Source organism: Acomys minous (genome assembly GCF_964271855.1).
Source record: "Acomys minous genome assembly, chromosome: 8".
Taxonomy (NCBI): Eukaryota; Metazoa; Chordata; class Mammalia; order Rodentia; family Muridae; genus Acomys; species Acomys minous.
The window spans coordinates 18,996,910-19,015,498 of NC_140489.1; the positions used below are offsets into that span (position 1 = coordinate 18,996,910).

At 49.4% G+C, this 18,589-nt stretch overlaps 2 protein-coding genes across 7 annotated transcripts in view; one reads left to right on the forward strand and one right to left on the reverse strand.

The window, feature by feature from the left end:
* NRDE2 (NRDE-2, necessary for RNA interference, domain containing) overlaps positions 1-18,490 on the forward strand; it is a 38,920-nt gene extending 20,430 nt beyond the window's left edge. Inside the window, exons 5-14 of one of the 2 annotated variants that reach the window (XM_084792017.1) lie at positions 61-511; positions 2,068-2,473; positions 4,948-5,081; positions 6,250-6,370; positions 10,240-10,415; positions 11,607-11,993; positions 12,869-13,791; positions 14,807-14,945; positions 17,525-17,596; positions 18,020-18,490. In XM_084792017.1, the coding sequence (XP_084648143.1) occupies positions 61-511; positions 2,068-2,473; positions 4,948-5,081; positions 6,250-6,370; positions 10,240-10,415; positions 11,607-11,993; positions 12,869-13,791; positions 14,807-14,945; positions 17,525-17,596; positions 18,020-18,145 (2,935 nt within the window). In that variant the 3' untranslated portion in view covers positions 18,146-18,490. The other variant, XM_084792018.1, reaches the window with a different exon arrangement.
* LOC311603163 (uncharacterized protein) lies at positions 7,617-9,247 on the reverse strand. Of its 5 annotated transcripts, none has more exons than XR_014780979.1 (3): positions 8,412-9,247; positions 8,042-8,329; positions 7,617-7,960 (listed from the first exon to the last, which is right to left on the reverse strand). XR_014780979.1 is itself a non-coding variant. In XM_084792035.1 (3 exons), the coding sequence occupies exons 1-3, from the start codon at positions 8,550-8,552 to the stop codon at positions 7,620-7,622; spliced, it is 774 nt and encodes a 257-aa protein (XP_084648161.1). In that variant the 5' UTR covers positions 8,553-9,244; the 3' UTR covers positions 7,617-7,619. The 5 variants fall into 5 exon arrangements, 4 of the variants coding, with proteins under 4 accessions (XP_084648161.1, XP_084648163.1, XP_084648164.1 ...); XM_084792035.1 differs by having other exon boundaries at positions 7,617-7,774; positions 7,853-7,960; positions 8,042-9,244; XM_084792037.1 differs by having other exon boundaries at positions 7,617-7,747; positions 7,934-7,960; positions 8,069-9,243.
* Positions 18,491-18,589: the final 99 nt, after the last annotated feature.

The following is an 18,589-nucleotide window of genomic DNA, read 5'->3' on the forward strand; positions in this document are numbered from 1 at the left end:
CAAGATGTTCAGCTGCACACAGGGAACACACATCTTGTCTCAGAATCTTGTTCTAACTAGGTACAAGCGGAAGGGAGATTCCTGCCTGGGCCTCAATCCGAAGAAACAGTGTATATCTTGGGAAGGGGCTTCCGCAGCAAAGAAGCGTCCACACAAGCCCCCGGAGCGCTATTTTACCAAGAAGAGTGTGGGGCTGCTGCGTGCCGAGGGAGTCGCCGTGCGCAGTGACCCTGAGCCTCCCTCCTCTGGGCCAGTCACGTTCATCCCAGTCAAGGACTCTGCTGAGGTGGCTGCTCCTGTTCCAACATGGTTGAATCCTCTGGGGATTTATGATCAGTCTACCATGCAGTGGTTACAAGGACAGGGTCCAGCAGAACAAGACACAAAGCCGCCAGAGTCACAGCAGGACAGGGAGAGTGCTGTGCTTAAGGCCAGAGTGGAGGAGTTTAACAGAAGGGTTCGGGAGAATCCAAGGGACACTCAGCTGTGGATGGCGTTTGTGGCTTTCCAGGTAAGTGTCGCTGTCCTGGTTTTCTTACTTTGAAATGGCATTTCTGATTTGGAGCTGACCCCATTTATTCTGTAGCACTTTTCTGTCTGTCCGTCTGTCCGTCCATCCATCCATCCATCCATCTTTGGCACTGGAGGTTGAACTCAGAATCTTGCACATGCAAGCATTCCAACACTGATCTCCCAAGCTCTTTTTTTGCTTTATTTTGACCCAAGGTCTAAGTTGCCCAGGCTGTCCTTGAACTTGCCATTCTCCTGCCTCTGCCTCTAAAGTAGTTGGATGACAGGTGTGCACCACTGCACTTGGTCCTGTCCTGTGGCACTGTTGGGACTGCTCTGAATAAGCCTGGGCCTAGCTTCTTTTTAGCTGTAGCCTTTGTCCTGCGCTTGCTCAGAGTCCAGTGAGGAAGCCCAGCCTTCTGCGGAATAAAAGCAACACAGTGGAAATGCTGTGTGTTATCTGGGAATGGAGTGGAACTGGAACAGAATGTTTCTTTTTTTAGTAGGGGTTGGGGTATGGGGGTGTGGTTGGAGGGGTGGGGTGGGTAGCTGTGGGGTTGAGGTGTGGGGGTGTGGTTGGAGGGGTGTGGTTGGGGTGTGGGGTGTGGTTGGAGGGGTGTGGTTGGGGTGTGGGGTGTGGTTGGAGGGGTAGGGTGCGCAGCGGTGGGTTGGTGCTGGGATGGAACCAGAACCTCACATGCTAAACAAGCACTTTATCACTGATTGGGATCTCAGCCCAGGAAAGCAGTGAGAGAAGAGTAGCATTGCGGGTGAGGACAGGGCACCCCTGAAGTGCAGAGCATACAAGAGGGAGTGGGGGTGGGGGAGGGGGTACCTACTTAGAGGGGTGTGCTCCTGCCTCAGCATGCACAGCTTTGTCGTTGTCATTCATTTCATTTTGATTCGTTTGGTAGATTCTGGCTGTGTTACTGCTTATGTTGGGTCTGCCCTGTTCAACGCACTGTGTGCTAATTATCAGTAAATCCATGTTGATTGATACAGAGGCCAAAGAGATGGCTCAGTGGTTAAGAGCACTTCCTGTATAATCATGAGGACCAGAATTCAGATCCAAGTACCAGTGTGATAGCCAGACTCTTGTATATACCTGGTGTGTGCGCGCGCATGCATGCTGTGTCTGCAGAGAAAGAGGGTTGCTGGAGAGAATCTGCCTCAGGAATAAGGCAGAGGCGTGATAGAGGAGGGCACCTGACGCCCTCTTCTGGTCAACACATATATACACAGGACCACGTACCCACGCACAACATAGGAATGTACATACCCAAATAAATAGTAATAAATAAGTCTGAAAAAACCCAGAATGACAAGGGCAGACAGTTCTGTCTGAAGAAATAAAGACAGATATACCAGGTGTCACAGGTACCCAGGAACTGTGTGTTTACTAACAGGAATTGTCATTAGTAAGTGGTTTATCACCGAAGTCTTAGCAGTAGCTCCTTTTGGAAGCTGGGAGCCCCCTGGGGGTTCCGCAAGCTGAGCACTAACTGAGGAGCACAAGCGTGTAGTTTACATTAGTAAACTGTTGTTCTTGCTGTTGAGGACGAGGTCATGCGGAGCCCTGGCCTCTACGCCCTTGAGGAAGGAGAGCAGGAGAAGCACAGGAAGTCCCTGAAGCTCCTCCTGGAGAAGAAACTGGCTGTGCTGGAGCGCGCCATCGAGAGCAACCCCGGCAGTGTGGACCTGAAGCTCGCCAAGCTGCAGCTGTGCGCGGAGTTCTGGGAGCCCAGTGCGCTGGCCAAGGAGTGGCAGAAGCTCCTCTTCCTGCACCCCAACAACACGGGCCTGTGGCAACGCTACCTCTCCTTTTGCCAGAGTCAGTTTGGCACCTTTTCTGTGTCCAAACTCCACAGTCTATATGGCAAGTGCTTGAGCACCTTGTCGGCTGTCAAGGACGGCAGCATGCTATCCCACCCCGTGTTGCCGGGCACCGAGGAGGCCATGTTTGGTAAGGAGATACACAAAAGTGGTTGTGTGGGAGGATTTTGTTTTTGTTTGGCTTTATGCTTATTTTCGAAAAGTCTAAATTGTCAGAGTGAGGGTTTTTACTTCAAGTGTGCCACTCTTTTTATTTCAAGTGTTCTGCTGATTTTAACAGAGTCCTATCCAGCTCACAGGGTGGGTGGGTACTGTGTTAGAACTAGCAGAGTCAGAAAACGATGACTAAACATTTTTCCTACTATTTTTTTTTTTAAATCAAGTAATCTTATTCCAGTTTTTTAAAAAATTTATTTTATTTTATTTTTTGTTGTTGATTTTGGTTTCCTGTGTAGCCTTGGCTGTCCTGGACTTGCTTTATAGAGTAGGCTGGCCTCGAACTCAGTGATCCACCTGCCTCTGCCTCCTAAGAGTTGCCAATCTTTTTTTTTTTTTAAGATAATTTACTTAATTTTATTTTATGTGCATTGGTGTGAGGCTGTCAGATCCCTTGGAACTGGAGTTACAGACAGTTGTGAGCTGCCATATGGGTGCTGGGAATTGAACTCAGGTCCTTTGGAAGAGTAGTCAGTGCTCCTAACCACTGAGCCATCTCTCCAGCTAGTTTTTTTGTTGTTGTTTGTTTGGGTTTTGTTTTGGTGTTTTGAGACAGGGTTTCTCGGTGTAGCCTTGGCTGTCCTGCATTCACTTTGTAGACCAGGCTGGCCTTGAACTCACAGAGATCTGCTGCCTCTGCCTCCTGAGTGCTGGGATTACAGGCGTGCGCCACTGCACCTGGCTCATATTCTAGTTTTAATTGCTTTGGCTCCCAGTGGTCTTACCTGATGAGACCCCCCAGTTACGGGTCTTTGGCAGCGAAGTACATGAGCTGGTGTACTTACTACATATGTGTAAAAGACCGGAATTAAGTGTTGTTCATGTTTTGGTGTGTCAAGGATCGTAGACTAAATCTTAGTAGCGTCTCATGTCGTAGATAGTGTCACTCTTTAGCTTGGGTTCTGGATCTATCCTTTATCGTGACCTTGTGCAGATCTTGATCTGTGACAATGTGACACTTTTGAACCTGTTTGAGCCTGCTTCTTTACCAGGAACAGTAGCATAACACTTGCTCTACAAGACCATTGTGAACATGACGTGAGATAACGTGTTGAACGTACATGTGACAAGCATTTTTTCACTGAAATCTCTGATAGTAAGAATTAATTATTGTAACATCTAGAGACACAGGCGCATTGCTCTAGAAGTAATAAGCATTTCCCTCACTGACACAGAGAGTCTTGTGTTTGGGGCTGGAAGGCACAGTTTCATGCACACATGATACCCTACATTTAATCCCTAACACCAAGATTAAAATAAGTGACATGGAGTTTTTGTTTGGAAAGTGTCTCATTGGATATTAATCATGATATACTTACATAACTTAATGCTACTTAATAAATGGAATTATACCACCATGAAGATGAACTGAACGTTTCAAATGTGCTCTGTTCACGCTTGGCTGAGTGCAGAGTGAATGAGTGGTGAATAGTGCCATCTAGTGGTGGACTGAGTTCAGCTTTTTGCCTTCTGACAAAAATGGATGCCATCCCTTTCCTACCGTTTTTCTTATAATAGTGAGCTTTGAGTATTGGACAGCTAACATTGAGGCCTCTTTTTTGCCTTAGATACTATATATGGTTTTATTGTTTATATTTTTGATCTGTGTACTTTCATATGAAAAATAGAGGAACTACACTTTGATTATAGTACTGTTATGAGTCCTTTATTTGTTTACCTAAAATTATTTATTTGTTTATTTAAACAATTTAATAGGGAGACAGAGGTAGGTGGATTTCTCTGAGTTCGAGGCCAGCCTGGTCTACAAAGTGAGTCCAGAACAGTCAAATCTGCACAGAGAAACTTTCTGTCTTGAAAAGAAAAAAAGAAAAAAAGAAAAAAGAAAGAAAGAAAAATACATTTAAAAAATACATACATTTTAAGGTTTACTTTTTTTTTTTCTAAGACAGGTTTTCTCTGTGTAACCTTGGCTGTCCTGGACTCGCTTTGTAGACCAGACCAGGCTGGCCTCAAACTCCCAGCGATCCACCTGCCTCTGCCTCCCAAGTGCTGGGTTTAAAGGCGTGCGCCACCACGCCCAGCAAGGTTTACTTTTATTTATGTGTATGTATATGTGTCTGTGTGTGTATGCGCACATGTGTGTGGGTATCTGAGGAAGCCAGCAGAGGGTGCTCGACCCCCTAGAGGTACAGTTATAGGTAGTTGCAAGTCATCTAACATGGGTGCTGGGAACTGAACTCAGGGCCTCTGGAAGAGCAACAAGTCCTCTTAACTGTTGAGACATCTCTCCAGCCTATTAGTCCTTTTAAATCAGGACACTGGAAATATAACAGTAACTTCTAAGAGTTTAGTTATATGTTGATAAGTTACATTTCCTCCCTGTGTGGTGTCAACAAAGACCTCTCCCCTTTGTGCTCCTGGTTGCAGCGCTCTTCCTTCAGCAGTGCCACTTTCTACGGCAGGCTGGCCACTCAGAGAAGGTCATCTCTTTGTTCCAGGCCATGGTTGACTTCACCTTCTTCAAGCCTGACAGTGTGAAAGAGCTGCCTACTAAAGTACAGGTACGGCCCACTCTGTCTCTCTCAGAAGTATTGCAGTAACCAAGGAGAAGCCCTCTGTGACAGCAGTGGGATCCCCTTGCTCCCAGATGTTTCAGTGTAACCACAAGCTGGTTATAAACACAGATCTTACTCTTTAAAAACTCAGCCTTTGTTGGAGTGCCTTTATTTTTGGCAGTACTAGGGAGTGAACCCAGGCCTTTACTTTTTTTTTTTTTTTAAATCACTGTTTCAAAAGCTGCTCTTTAGTCTTCTAGCCCATTTCCTGAGGGTGACAGACATTGATTTGCTCTCCAGGGCTAGTGTCAGCATCCTCACCCTGCCCTGTGTTCCTCAGGGGGATTGTTCCCTTCAAGGTACGTCCTGAGATGTCAGCCTGTGATGTGCTCTGCAGAAATCTGCTTGTCTCCCAAGGTCCCTTCAGAAAGTTCTCATTGGAGTAGACTGTTGGCAGCTTTAAAGTCCTGTCGCTAGTTGATAACAAGCCAGTGGCACAGTCAGCTCCCGCTCATGCCGCGTCCATTCCGTCCTGGGGATGACTGGCCGCTTCCACACACTACAGAGCTCAGGTCCAGAAGGCAGCAGGGCCTGGCCTTCAAATGCAGGTGGCTTTTCCCAAAGGCCCCTCCCTCCCGCACATCTGGGTCCTACTGTGTGCTAAGCTAGATCATTAGGATTGAGCAGGGACCCAGGATGTAACTGTCCCTTCAAGAGCTGTCTGTCTATTGAAAGTGTGACTTCCCATTCTCAAAATGTCTTGAGAACAACATGGCTTCAGGTGTCAGTCAGTGGGTCAGGCAGCGTTAGAGGAGGTGCCAGGGGTTGGACGGCACCAGCAGGATAGCAACTGGGAAACGCTTTCCTACCCAGCTGCAGGCCCTCATCACCAGACTAGCCGTTCATAACCTCATCTTAGAAGTCACTAAGCCCACACTTGAGAGCCACACACCAAGGCTTGGGTGGCGTGCCAGGGCCCATCTTGGAGGTTGCCTTCAAAGTAATTCCTTTTTCTTTTTTTTTGCTGTGCCTATCAGGAACTGGCTTTAAACATTGGTTGGAGATATTTTAGGGATCTTGTGTTCCCAGACAACCACCTGAGCTTATTCGGTCCAGAGACTGGGAGTTTTGCTCATCCCATTGGCCTAACTTCTGTTCTTTAAACCTGAACCAGGTAGAATTCTTTGAACCCTTCTGGGACAGCGGAGAGCCGCGTGTTGGGGAGAAGGGAGCCCGAGGCTGGCGGGCATGGATGCACCAGCAGGAGCGTGGTGGCTGGGTGCTTGTCAACCCAGGTAAGTCCTTCAGGAAGCAGGGCCATGTCTGCTGAGCGGGGGTCAGGCTTTCCCCTTCATAATGGTTTCTCTGTAGAAGCTATGTAACTGAGGTGGCTTAGGAGCATCTTACAAGCATCAGAATGTCAGGAGGGCCTAACCAGGCACAGAGCTGTCGAAGCACTCAGCTCTCGGCGTGCAGCACTGAGCCCCCGAGGGGCGGAGGCTTCCTGAGGAAGGGCTTTCCCAAGCTGCTTCTGCAGTGGCTGGAGTGAGGCTAGCCCCCTGCTTCCCATGCTTCTGGGCATCGATATAAGGCAGCCTTGGCAGCATTCAGACTAATTCTTCAACAAATTCTTTCCTCTTTTGGAACAAGAGGCAACTAACTAACGAATGCATAGTTGTCATTCTGTCTGACATCAAAGGGCCTTCTTGGTTTATACCCCTCACAAAGCCCGCCAGTAGGAATATAAGGCACAGCACTGGCACCCCAGTCTCTTAGCCACAGTTTCAGTAGTGAGAAGTGGGCAGGGCTCAGTGGAAAAGGTGCTTAATTAGAAGCCAGGTAGAGCTGGGCAAGACAGCATACATTGGGAACCTCATTTTCCACTTAAGTTATTAGGACTGTCTTTGATTTTTAATTTTGATGTACTTATAAATGTGATTGGAACCGAAAAACAGGTACAGAGAGAGTGCGTGTGCCCTGTCCAGAGTGGACCCAGATTTCACCTTCTGTGGTCCCGTGTGTGTGTGTGTGTGTGTGTGTGTGTGTGTGTGTGTGTGTCTTTGTGTACATATGTGCATGTATATGTGTGTATACATGTGTTTGCATGTGTATGTGTTTGTATATGTGTGTGTTTAATGTGTGTGAGTGTACCAGGCAGTTTTATCACTCGGGTAGCTTTGTGCATTCTCCCTTGCAGTCATGTCAGAAATATTTCATCACTTCAAGGCTTTGTTTTCTGTGCCACTGTTTTTTCAGCTATGTCCATCCTTTCCCATAGCTACTGAACACATATATTTGTTCTGATACATATTATAAATGGAGCTCTCATTTGTGTGTGTATGTGATATATGCATGGGTACGGGTGTGTATGGGCGGTGCTTGCCTTAGCAGGCACATGTGTGGAGGCCTCTGTTGCTTCCCACCTTGCTTTAAGAGACAGAGTTTGCCACTGAATCTAGAGCACCCGACTTTGTCCAGATTGCTGGTCAACAAGCCTCAGGATCTGCCGGTCTCTTCCTCTCTCCTTCTACCCCATTGATGGGGTCACAGATGCACACTCCACACCTGGGTTACAGACTCACACCTCCCCACCTGGGTCACAGACTCACACCTCCCCACCTGGGTCACAGACTCACACTTCCACACCTGGGTCACAGACTCACACTCCATACCTGGGTCACAGACGCACACCTCCATACCTGGGTTACAGACGCACACTCCATACCTGGGTTACAGACGTACACTCCATACCTGGGTCACAGACTCACACTTCATACCTGGGTTACAGACGCACACTTCCATACCTGGGTCATAGATGCACACTTCCACACCTGGGTCACAGATGCACACTTCCACACCTGGGTCACAGATGCACACTTCCATACCTGGGCCACAGATGCATACTTCCATACCTGGGTTACAGACACACACTTCCACACCTGGGTCACAGATACACACTTCCACACCTGGGTCACAGATACACACTTCCACACCTGGGTCACAGATGCACACTTCCACACCTGGGTTACAGATGCACACTTCCACACCTGGGTTACAGATGCACACTTCCACACCTGGGTCACAGATACACACTTCCACACCTGGGTCACAGATGCACACTTCCACACCTGGGTTACAGATGCACACTTCCACACCTGGGTTACAGATGCACACTTCCACACCTGGGTCACAGATGCACACTTCCACACCTGGGTTACAGATGCACACTTCCACACCTGGGTCACAGACGCACACTTCCACATCTGGGTCACAGACGCACACTTCCACACCTGGGTTACAGATGCACACTTCCACACCTGGGTTACAGACACACACTTCCATACCTGGGTCACAGATGCACACTTCCACACCTGGGTTACAGATGCACACTTCCACACCTGGATCACAGACGCACACTTCCACACCTGGGTTACAGACGCACACTTCCATACCTGGGTCACAGATGCACACTCCCATACCTGGGTGCTAGCGAGCTGCACATACTGAGCACTTCACCCACTAAGCTGTATCCCCGGCTGCTGTACAACTTAAAAAGTTACAAAATAAAATAGAAAATTTACCATGGTAACCGTTCTTCAGAATGCAGTTCTGTGGCATTAAGTGTGTGCACACAGTGCATAGCTATTACCAGTGGCTGTCTCTAGAACTTCTCTGTTCTCCAGCAGAACTAGTCTCAGTTATCATCAGCCCTCCTTCCGAGTCCTCCCCTCCCCTCCCCTGGTGACTACAGTTCTATGGCATGTGTCAGTTGACGCCGTTAGGAACCTCCTAGAAGAGGAACCACATGCTTGTCCCTGTGTAGCTGGCTTCTTCCCATAGTGTCTTTGGGAGTCTGTGTTGTAGCATATGGCAGAATTCCCTTTTGTGTTGTTTGTATAATGTTCCCTGTGTGTGTACCACATTTTGCTTATCTAATTCTTCCTTGCATGGATGCTGCTGCATCTTTGCCAGGTGTTTGTGGTGCTGCTGTGAGCATGGATGTGTCACGACTGAGTCTACTTCCAGTCCTTTCAGGAACACATTTAGAAGTAGAATTGCCCCATTGTGTGTCAGTCTTATAATTCTTTGAGCTGCCATCTTGTCTTTCACAGCTGCTAGCACCATTTTATGCTGCTCTCACCAGGTCCTGTGTCTCCACATCCTCAGCATCACTTGTTTTCTCTGTAGTGTCCAGAGGTGACTTTATTCCTTTAGCTCAAGTCCCTGAGGCAAATCTGTTTGTTGCCTATGCCCAGAGTTTGTTTGTTCTGTGCTGAGCATTAGTCTGTGCCGTAGGTAAGCCACTGCCTGTGCTCTTTTCCTAAGAATCAAGAAATGAAGGCTGTTCTGTTTTTGGCTGTGACAGGCAGAACTGCCCCAGGCTTTGTTGTTTGCTTGCATTTGTGTGTGTGTGGGGGGGACCTCAGTGTTCATCTCTCTGCAGTTGTGGTGGGTGCCTGCTAGTGTTGTAAGCCACCAAACTCTTTCTCAATATGATCATCCATTTCTCTATGTCCTGAAAACATTGGGCTTTGCTGGCAACTGAGATGTCTTTATTGCTACATGTTCAGACTTAGGAAACACAGTGAAGTAAATTGTCAGATACCCTAAATTAACAGCTTTAAAATCAAGCTATATTGATAAGTCATAATTATAAGGCCACTGGCTAAACAGTGTGGTTATTAAATCCCATTTATTTTTTAAAAAATGGCATTGTTCAAAATAATTACCTCTAGCTATCTTTTTTTAAAAAGCTATCTATTCTTAAATGAAATTAAGAATTTAGTGAGCTGCATGTAGGTGGTGGCAACATTAGCACAGGTAGTGTTTTTATCATCTCAGGAAGTTCTTTTGGGGAGTGATATTCTAGAATTCTATTCCCAGGTTGGTTTTGCTGTTGTTGGGTGTGTGTGTGTGTGTGTGTGTGTGTGTGTGTGTGTGTGTGTGTGTGTGTGAAAGCATTAAGAAAAAAAGTCACTGTTTTATCTTTTATCTACTTGTTTTTTCTGGGGCCCTCCCTGGTTCACTAGAGTCCTTGCCACAGAGGCAGCCTGGTAGATCTGTGTCTGTGTGCCACGGGACCACATGGAGCTGGCGTGGACGGCTGGCAGTGGTGGTGATGGGTTTTCTGCTCCAGTGAACTAGGTGTCTCATTCTTATCTAGACGAGGATGAGGAGGAGCCAGAAGAGGATGATCTGGAGATAAAAGACAGGGCTCTCCCCAGGTGGCAGATCTGGCTTGCTGTTGAGCGGTCTCGAGACCAGAGGCACTGGCGTCCCTGGCGCCCTGATAAGACCAAGAAGCAGACGGAGGAAGACTGTGAGGACCCCGAGAGACAGGCATGTACCTTTCACTACAGCAGAAAGCCTCTCCTACCTCCCTCTCTCTCCCCCCCCTCTGTGTCTTCCTCTTCCCCTTCTCTCCCTCCCTCCCTCCTTCTCTCCCTCCCTCCCTCCCTCCCTCCCTCCCTCCCTCCCTCCCTCCGTGTGTGTGTGTGTGTGTGTGTGTGTGTGTGTGTGTGTGTGTGTGAGAGAGAGGGGGGGTGTGCATTTGTGCATGGCAGACAGGAGAGGGCAAATCCTCCCCTCTTATTCGCCACCTCTTCCTTTGAGGCAGGGGCTCTCCCTGAACCCAGGACTCTTGTCTTTCTAGGCTGGAAGCCAGCAAACCCCAGTGATAACTGTCTCTGCCCTCCTTAGATCTGGGGTTACAGGCAGGCCCTTTTGCTGGCTGGAGCTGCCGAATGTCTAACGGGAGGGTTTTATAGAGGTCACGGCTGAGCTGACTGCTGGAGCAGGCTGTCTGAACAACTTCCTGTCACTTTGCATTTTCTCTAATTGAAGCCAAAGGAAGAAAAGCTTTTGATTAAATCCCGAGAAGTCCAGCTCTGCTGTGCTTGTGCCTGATTGCCTCTACCAAGAGGCAAAGAGACCAGTCAGTGGGAAAGCACCCGGAGGCAGTAGAGTGTCCTTGGCCCTACGTTTTAAACTGATGGTGTGAAGTGGCCGTGCACACTTAGAGCTAGCAGGCTGTTAGCTGCTCTGCACACAGTCTGTTTCTTCTATTGCCTCCTTCTTACCACGCACCTGTTTCCATGTTTATGTCTTTGAGCTGGCTTCATTTTCTGAAGCAACCTTCTAGAAAGAAACTACGAATAGTACGCCCCCACCCTAAAATCAAAGGTCTCTGTAGCTGCGAAGGTGTTTGCTTTCTGAAGTGAACATGGATCTAGGTTTTCTGTGAGTCTGGCAGGTTGCTTTGGAAGCTGTTGGCTTCAGCCTGTTAGTCCTTCCCTCCTTCCCAGTGATCCTGCCTGTGTGTGAATTCTAATGGCACCTCAAGGCTTCGCTATTCTCTGGCAGCCCATGTTGCCTTGGGAAGCCTGGTTTTGTGTTTTGCAGAAACCTAGCTACTGTCTATTTAAACCTTACTTAACTTTGACTAGTGTTGAGTTAGTACCGTCTCTGTAAAGGGCTGCAAACCTGTGACAGTCTCTGTGTCTCACTGGCTGTGTCCTGTTGTGCTTGCAGGTGCTGTTTGATGATATTGGACAATCTCTGATCAGACTTTCCAGCCCGGGTCTTCAGTTCCAGCTCATCGAGGCCTTTCTGCAGGTCCTGGGTGTGCCTTCTGGCTTCCTTCCGCCAGCCTCCTGCCTTTACTTGGCCATGGACGAGAGCAGCATCTTCGATAGTGAACTTTCTGATGAAAAGCCTTTGACTTACTTCAACCCTTCATTCTCGGGCATTAGTTATGTCGGCTACATGGAACAGTTGGGCTGTCCTCGCTGGACCAAAGGTCACAACCGAGAGGGCGAGGAGTTTGTCCGCAACGTCTTCCACCTCGTGCTGCCTTTGTTCTCAGGCAAGCAGAAGTCCCAGCTCTGCCTCTCCTGGCTACGGTACGAGATTGCGAAGGTAACTGCAGCTGCCTCCTCCCTCGCCTCATGTCAGTGTCTCACAGGGGAGCCCCAGGCGCACCTGTGTGCCATCAGCACACAACTTCCTCCTTCTGTCAGTCTTGCAGTCACCTCAGATGTGGAGGAACAGCAGGCAGGCAGGCGACAGTCCTGTGCTTGGTGTCTGTGATTATCCAGGCACTTAGTACTAAGAGCCAGCATCTGCCTAAGCAGGGCTACAGGATCTAAGGCTTCTTAGGGTAACACATAAGCCACTTACCCAATACTCTACAGCTGTTGGCTCAAGGCAGGACCTCAGCCACTGCTCTGCCCTCTGCTGCCTGGTATTAATTCTGACTTCTTTTAGATAATGTGTTTGGAATTCTTTTTTTTTTTTTTTAATACCCTTTGATAATTTCATGTACAAATCCAGTGTATTTGGATCTTCTCTACAGTTTTCCCTCCAACTTTTCCTGGAACTCCCCACCCCCCAGTTCATGTCTTCTCATGTGAATGACAATAGCATCTTTGAAAAGTGTCATTGACTAAATGTGGAAGAGAGGCGTGGCATCATGGTGTATATATTTCAGCGTATTCCACCTTCAGTGAGCTCTTGCCTTTGGACAAAAGTAAAATATGGCTGATCTCTTTGGAGATGAGCACTTGGAGAGGGTCAGGCCTCTTGGTTGGGAGTTGACTGAAAACCTGGTTATGGCCATGCTGGCACCTGTGGCTGTAGTAAACTCCAGTTTCATTGCCAGCTCAGGTAGCTGGTGTTAGCCAGATTTGACAGAGGAAGCGTGGGCACTGCTGCCTTGCCAGTGCCACTTCAGCCTGACAGGACAAAAGGACTCCTCGGGGGACTCAAGAGTTGTTCTTTTCTTTTTGCTGTAGGTCATTTGGTGTTTACACAATAAAAAGAAGCGATTAAAATCTCAGGGGAAGAACTGCAAAAAACTAGCCAAGAATCTCCTTAAGGAGCCAGAAAACCGCAACAACTTTTGCCTGTGGAAGCAGTATGCACACCTGGAGTGGTTACTAGGCAACACAGACGATGCCAGAAAAGTGTTTGATACAGCACTCAGCATGGCAGGCAGCAGCGAGCTGAAGGACCGTGAACTCTGTGAACTCAGTCTGCTCTATGCTGAGCTGGAGGTGGAACTGTCACCTGACTCGAGAGAAGCCACCACAGGTCGAGCTGTCCATGTATTAACACGACTGACGGAGAGCAGTCCCTATAGGCCCTATGCTGGGCAGGTCTCAGCCACTCAGGTTCTGAAAGCTCGAAAGGCTTATGAGCGTGCCCTGCAGGACTGTCTGGGACAGAGCTGTGCCTCCAGTCCAGCTACTGAAGAGTCCTGGGACTGCCTGGGCAGCTTGGTCAAATGCTTTATGCTCTTCCAGTATTTGACTGTAGGAATCGATGCTGCTGTGCAGATATATGGGCAGGTGTTTGCCAAGCTGAAGGGCTCCGTTCTAGAAGGCCCTGGGCCAGAGGACAGTGCCAGCTCCCGGAGTTTGACCAGTGTTCTTGAGGCTGTCACCCTGATGCACACAAGTCTGTTGCGATTCCACATGAAGGTTAGTGCGCACCCTCTGACTCCACTCCGAGAGACGCTCTCAGAGGCTTTGAAGCTGTATCCGGGCAACCAAGTTCTTTGGAGGGCTTACGTACAGATTCAGAATAAGTCTCACAGCGCTAACAAGACTAGAAGATTCTTGGACGCTGTCACCAGGTCTGCCAAACACTTGGAGCCTTGGCTGTTTGCAGTCGAAGCTGAGAAGATGAGGAAAAGGCTGGTGGAATCTGTTCAGAGGTAATTACTGGCATCTCATGCATGAATGGGCTTCCCAGACCTTCATGGGGTGGCTGCCACTTCCCGGCCCCTTGTAAGGTCTCAGGTGAATAGAAGTAGGTGTGGCACAAGCTCTGCCACAGCTGCTGTGGCTGCTCTAGGTGTGCCCCACCACAGACTGAAAAGTGAGTAAGCCACGCAGTAGCCCCGCCCTCTCCAGAACTGTTGCTGACTATCTTCCCGCACCAGGCTTGGGCCTGACTTTTGCTTCTGGTGTATCTGAGCAGCTGCAGTGAGTGCACTGTGCTGTCAAGGTGCCTCTGGTCAGCGAGATGTCAAGGTCAGCTCTGATTCCAGCGCCCACTCTGCCGCTTGTCACTTGGGTGACTCTGGGCAAGCACTTCATCTCTCCGACAGTTTCCTCTCCTGCCATATGGTAGTTGTGGAGGAACTGACTTCATGGGGTTTCCTCCTGGGTCGGGAGCAGCAGGTGCTCGTCCTGAAGATGCTGCGCAGTAGCTGCAAGCTCCTGGCAGCATTCATTGAGAGCGGCGGCGGCATGCTTCACATGCCACCCTTTGACATCGTGTGCTCCATCTGAAGGCTAAATGGTCATCTTGGGAATGTGCCAGCTTAGGAATTGTTCCTTCTGGAGTATTTGCTGGTGCTTCATGGCAGTGAAATCCTAATAAATTAGGAGGGCTTTGAACAATACTTAATCTTGCTTCTTCCATTCATATTTCAGTCACCCCCACCTGAGTCTTGTCTACTTTAAATCGAAAGGTCTCTTTTCTCCCAAGGGAGGACTTTGCATTCTGATTACAGGGTGAGTTTGTGTGGGATTCCTGGGCAGGTTCAGCACAGTACAGAACCACAACCCTGGCCACACCCATGCTGGCTGCCAGCATGCTCACACCCTTGGGGCACAGAACTTCCCTGAAAAACTGATACAGGTGTTGCTGGTACCTGTATGTCTTCCTGCTGTGATGCTGGGGTCAGAACTTGTCTTAGAATAACCCAAGCTCTCTCTTTGCAGGGTAGGTGGTAGGGAGGTCCACGCCACAATCCCCGAGACTGGCCTCACACATCGGATCAGAGCCTTGTTTGAAAATGCAATTCGGAGCGACAAGGGCAGCCAGTGCCCCCTGCTGTGGAGGATGTATCTGAATTTTTTGGTAAGAGGATGTTTTTTGACTTTGCTTTTGTTTTGTCAAAGCCTTGTGTCTCAATTTGTTAAGTAGAAAAGCCTGCAGTGGGGTGTAGCGCTGCCTGGAAGGAGGGCGTATTTCCACCCCTCGCTGCGGCACGGCTTCATCTTTCAGTGAACCTGATCGAGAGATTCCCTCTTTCATGATATTTGGAAGAATGAAATTCAAGAGTAGTTATGGGCTGTTGGTTTCTCTGAATTGACTTTGCTAAGCTAGGGCTGGGAAAGTAGTCCAAGAGCTTCACTTCAAAGCAGCCGGCGCCCTCTCTTCACAAGGACTTCCTGGTCTTGGTTTTATTTTGTTGTTAAAAGATAAGGTTTGGTCAAGAATGTGAAATTTTGGGTGGGATCTGTAGATGAGTCCCAGCATGCACAGGCCCTGGGCTCTTTCTCCAGTACGTTAGAGAGGCAGGGCGAGGGAGACAGCCTGGCCTGGCTCTAGTCAGATGGGTGCCTTCCCGACCTCTGCATCAGCCCCGGACTGAAGGCCTGAGGGACCCAGAGGGCATGCTACCCAGGACAGGTGCATAAGGCGAAAACAAGCATATTTTCATGTGCAGAGTTGTACCAAAGTGCTCCCCACCTAGGTCTGTGCTGCCGCCTTCAGTCACCCTTTTGTGTCTAGGTGAGTTCCTGTGTGTGTGTTAACCTTGGGCAGCATTCCTCAGGTGCTGCTCAGTTTTTTTGTTTTTAACTGAAATAGAGTCTCTCACGTGGCTTAGAACTTGCCAAATAGGCTCGGCAGGTTAGCTGGAGAGCCCCAGGGACCTGCCTGTCCTTGCCTCCCCAGTGTTGGGATAACAAGTCTGCACCACCACACTGCCTTTGTGTTTTATAACATGTGCTCTTGGAATGTTTGTGCTCATAGGACAAACTCTTTATCAGCTGAACTGTGTCCCTAACACAGTAATTCTTCAGAGCCCGAAGCCCAGGAGTGTAGCTGAATTCCATGTGGAACACGGGTTTCGTGGGGAGGCGGCGTTTGTGGGCCGTCCTGATTGACAGCCTGGCAGCCCGGGGCAGCTAGCAGGGGATGTGGCCTTCCTTAGACCCCTGCCCCAGATCCCTTCTCGCGACCCTTCCAAGCAAAGGAAGGAGCTTTAGAATGGGAGAATACGTGTGTGTTTGCCAATTTTATGTTCCAAGCGCTTAGACGACACAGGGAAAGGTCACATGACAGGGTTTCTACCAAGACGGCAGTGAGCCAGGTTTGCGTGGGTTGTGTGTAAAAAACTGCTGTTGACTTGAAAAGAAAGGTCTGGGCCCTCAAAGAATTTGTACCTTTGATGAGGTGGTGTTAAAACTAAGGATTAATTAGAGCAAGTGACTTTGCCTGGCAGTTCCTGAGACATCTGGGTGGGCTCCTAGCACTTTTGTTAATTAACTACAGTTAAAAAAAAATTTAAAGCGCAAGAACAAGGTGTGGGCAGCATGTGTCAGGAGGGCAGGAGGGAGCCGCTGTGCGAGGCTGTCAGGGAGGTGGCTTGCTTGAGGGGCCCCTGATGGCTGGATGCTGTGCAGACGTGCTGTGCTGCATGCTAGCACGCTCACTTTCTCCCTACAGAAACACTGGGGTGGTGAGACTCACTGTTGGTTGATACAGAAAGAAAACGGACCAGACAAACAGGCTGGACTTTGTCAGGTCACAGCCTCGGTGTGAAGGGACCTCCCAACTGTCACTGCGTACACCAACACTTTGAGCCGTGCCAGTGGTGGTGTTGAGACTGGCAGTTTTCTCCAAGTCTCTGGTCATGCACTGACACGATACTGAAGGACATCCAAGTAGATAAGCCAGTCAGCCATTTTGGAACCTGCTGTGCACAGTGCAGGAAGTCTCACTACCCAAAAAGGGAGCTGTGACATTTCTGGGTCGTCACCGTTTGCTTTACCTCCGTGTAGTTGCTATTCATCTGTTGGCTGCTCACAGATCTTAGGCCACTTAGAAAGGCCTTCATTTTCAGGGCCAGGAGATGAGTTCCCCATTCTCCCTCCCTCTCCACTTCCTCCTCTCATCCACGCTCCACCCATCTTTTCCTATCCTCTCCCTCCCTCTTCTCCCTCCCTCTTCAGGCAACCTGGAAGCTCATTACAGAAGCGCTGTGGCCAGAGGCCTCTCATGGGAAACTTGCCTTTTAACCGCTGTTTACTCATGACTTGCTTGAGACAGCCTTGCTACTTAGTCCAGGCTGGCTTAGGATTGGCTGCCCTCCCGCCCCGGCCGCTTATCTTGTAATGCCTTTCAGAGAAACGACGTAACTAGTACTCAGGGATCCTACAGTTTTGGCTCTCTGAAGCTCATCTTCACAAAAGTGAAAGTCCTCAGCCTCACATTATGGACATGCCTCACCCCAAGCACTGTTACTAACACCCAGACATGATAGAGATAAAGGGGAGACACAAGCTTCAGAAGTTACCCAGCATCCAACGACCCAGCACGGCCCCACACGACAGCAATCCCTGGCTCTGTGAGCCATCCCAACAGCTGGCAGGAGGTGTCAGCTCCCTGCCTCCACTGCTCACTTTGAACAATCTTGTCTCCTAACTCAGGTTTCCTTAGGAAACAAGGAAAGAAGCAAAGGCGTGTTCTACAAGGCACTCCAGAGCTGTCCTTGGGCAAAGGTAAGCGTTAACGACCGTGCTCTCTTCAGCTTCCCAAGAGCCTTCCTGCCAGCCCTGAGCAGCAGTGTCAGGTGTGGCTCTGCGGAGCAGTACCCTAGTCCAAAGCCTTTTCCTGGTGGCACTGACCACACAGCACTAGTGACTGTCCTTGTAGCACTAGAGATGGTGCTCCCTGGGGTGAGCTGTTCTCCTAACATTTCCCTACAATGCCCAGATGCCCATGTCCTACCCAGACTAAGAGGTGTTGGGAAACCAAACTGGGGTGACTGGGTGACTGCAGTGCCTGGGGGCCAATTCAGAGAGTGCTTTGCTCTGTTCACTGCCTTCCCAGTTTTCCCCTGCATATAGCAGAGCTGCCTGAGCTAGGACAGAGCAAAGGGTCTCCTCCATGCTCACCGCCAGCGTTGGTCTGTCTGTCACTAGGTGCTGTACATGGACGCCATGGAGTACTTCCCGGACGAGCTGCAGGAGATCCTGGATGTGATGACTGAGAAGGAGCTGCGTGTCCGCCTGCCCCTGGAGGAGCTGGAGCTACTGCTGGAGGACTAGAGCGTGGCCAGCGGCTGTGCAGGGCAGAGCGGGGACAAGGGGCCTGGAGGCTGCGCAAGCGCTTTCTCCACCGTCTGGGTGGGTTTGGACGTACTGCTTTACATATTATATATGTGACCACTGTAGAGAGGGAGCCATGCCAGTGATGAGCTGTTTATGGCTCAGATGTGTGCCGCTTCTTCCTCTGTTCAACCCCTGCTCAGCCAGTGCTGCCTCTCACGCATGTGTCCTAAGCAGAGGCCTAGCCTCTGACCCTGGAGTCAGCCTGGCTGCTTGCCATTGACCCCTCCTCCCTTTCCCTGGGCTGAGAAGCAGAGAGATAAATTGTTCTGCCATCTCCATCCAGCACAGAAGGTGGTTATTTAACATTTCCTGTCTTGGGTCAGACAGGACCCAAGTTTGTCATCCCCCAGGCCTTGCTCTGGCCCAGCTACATCCACAGGG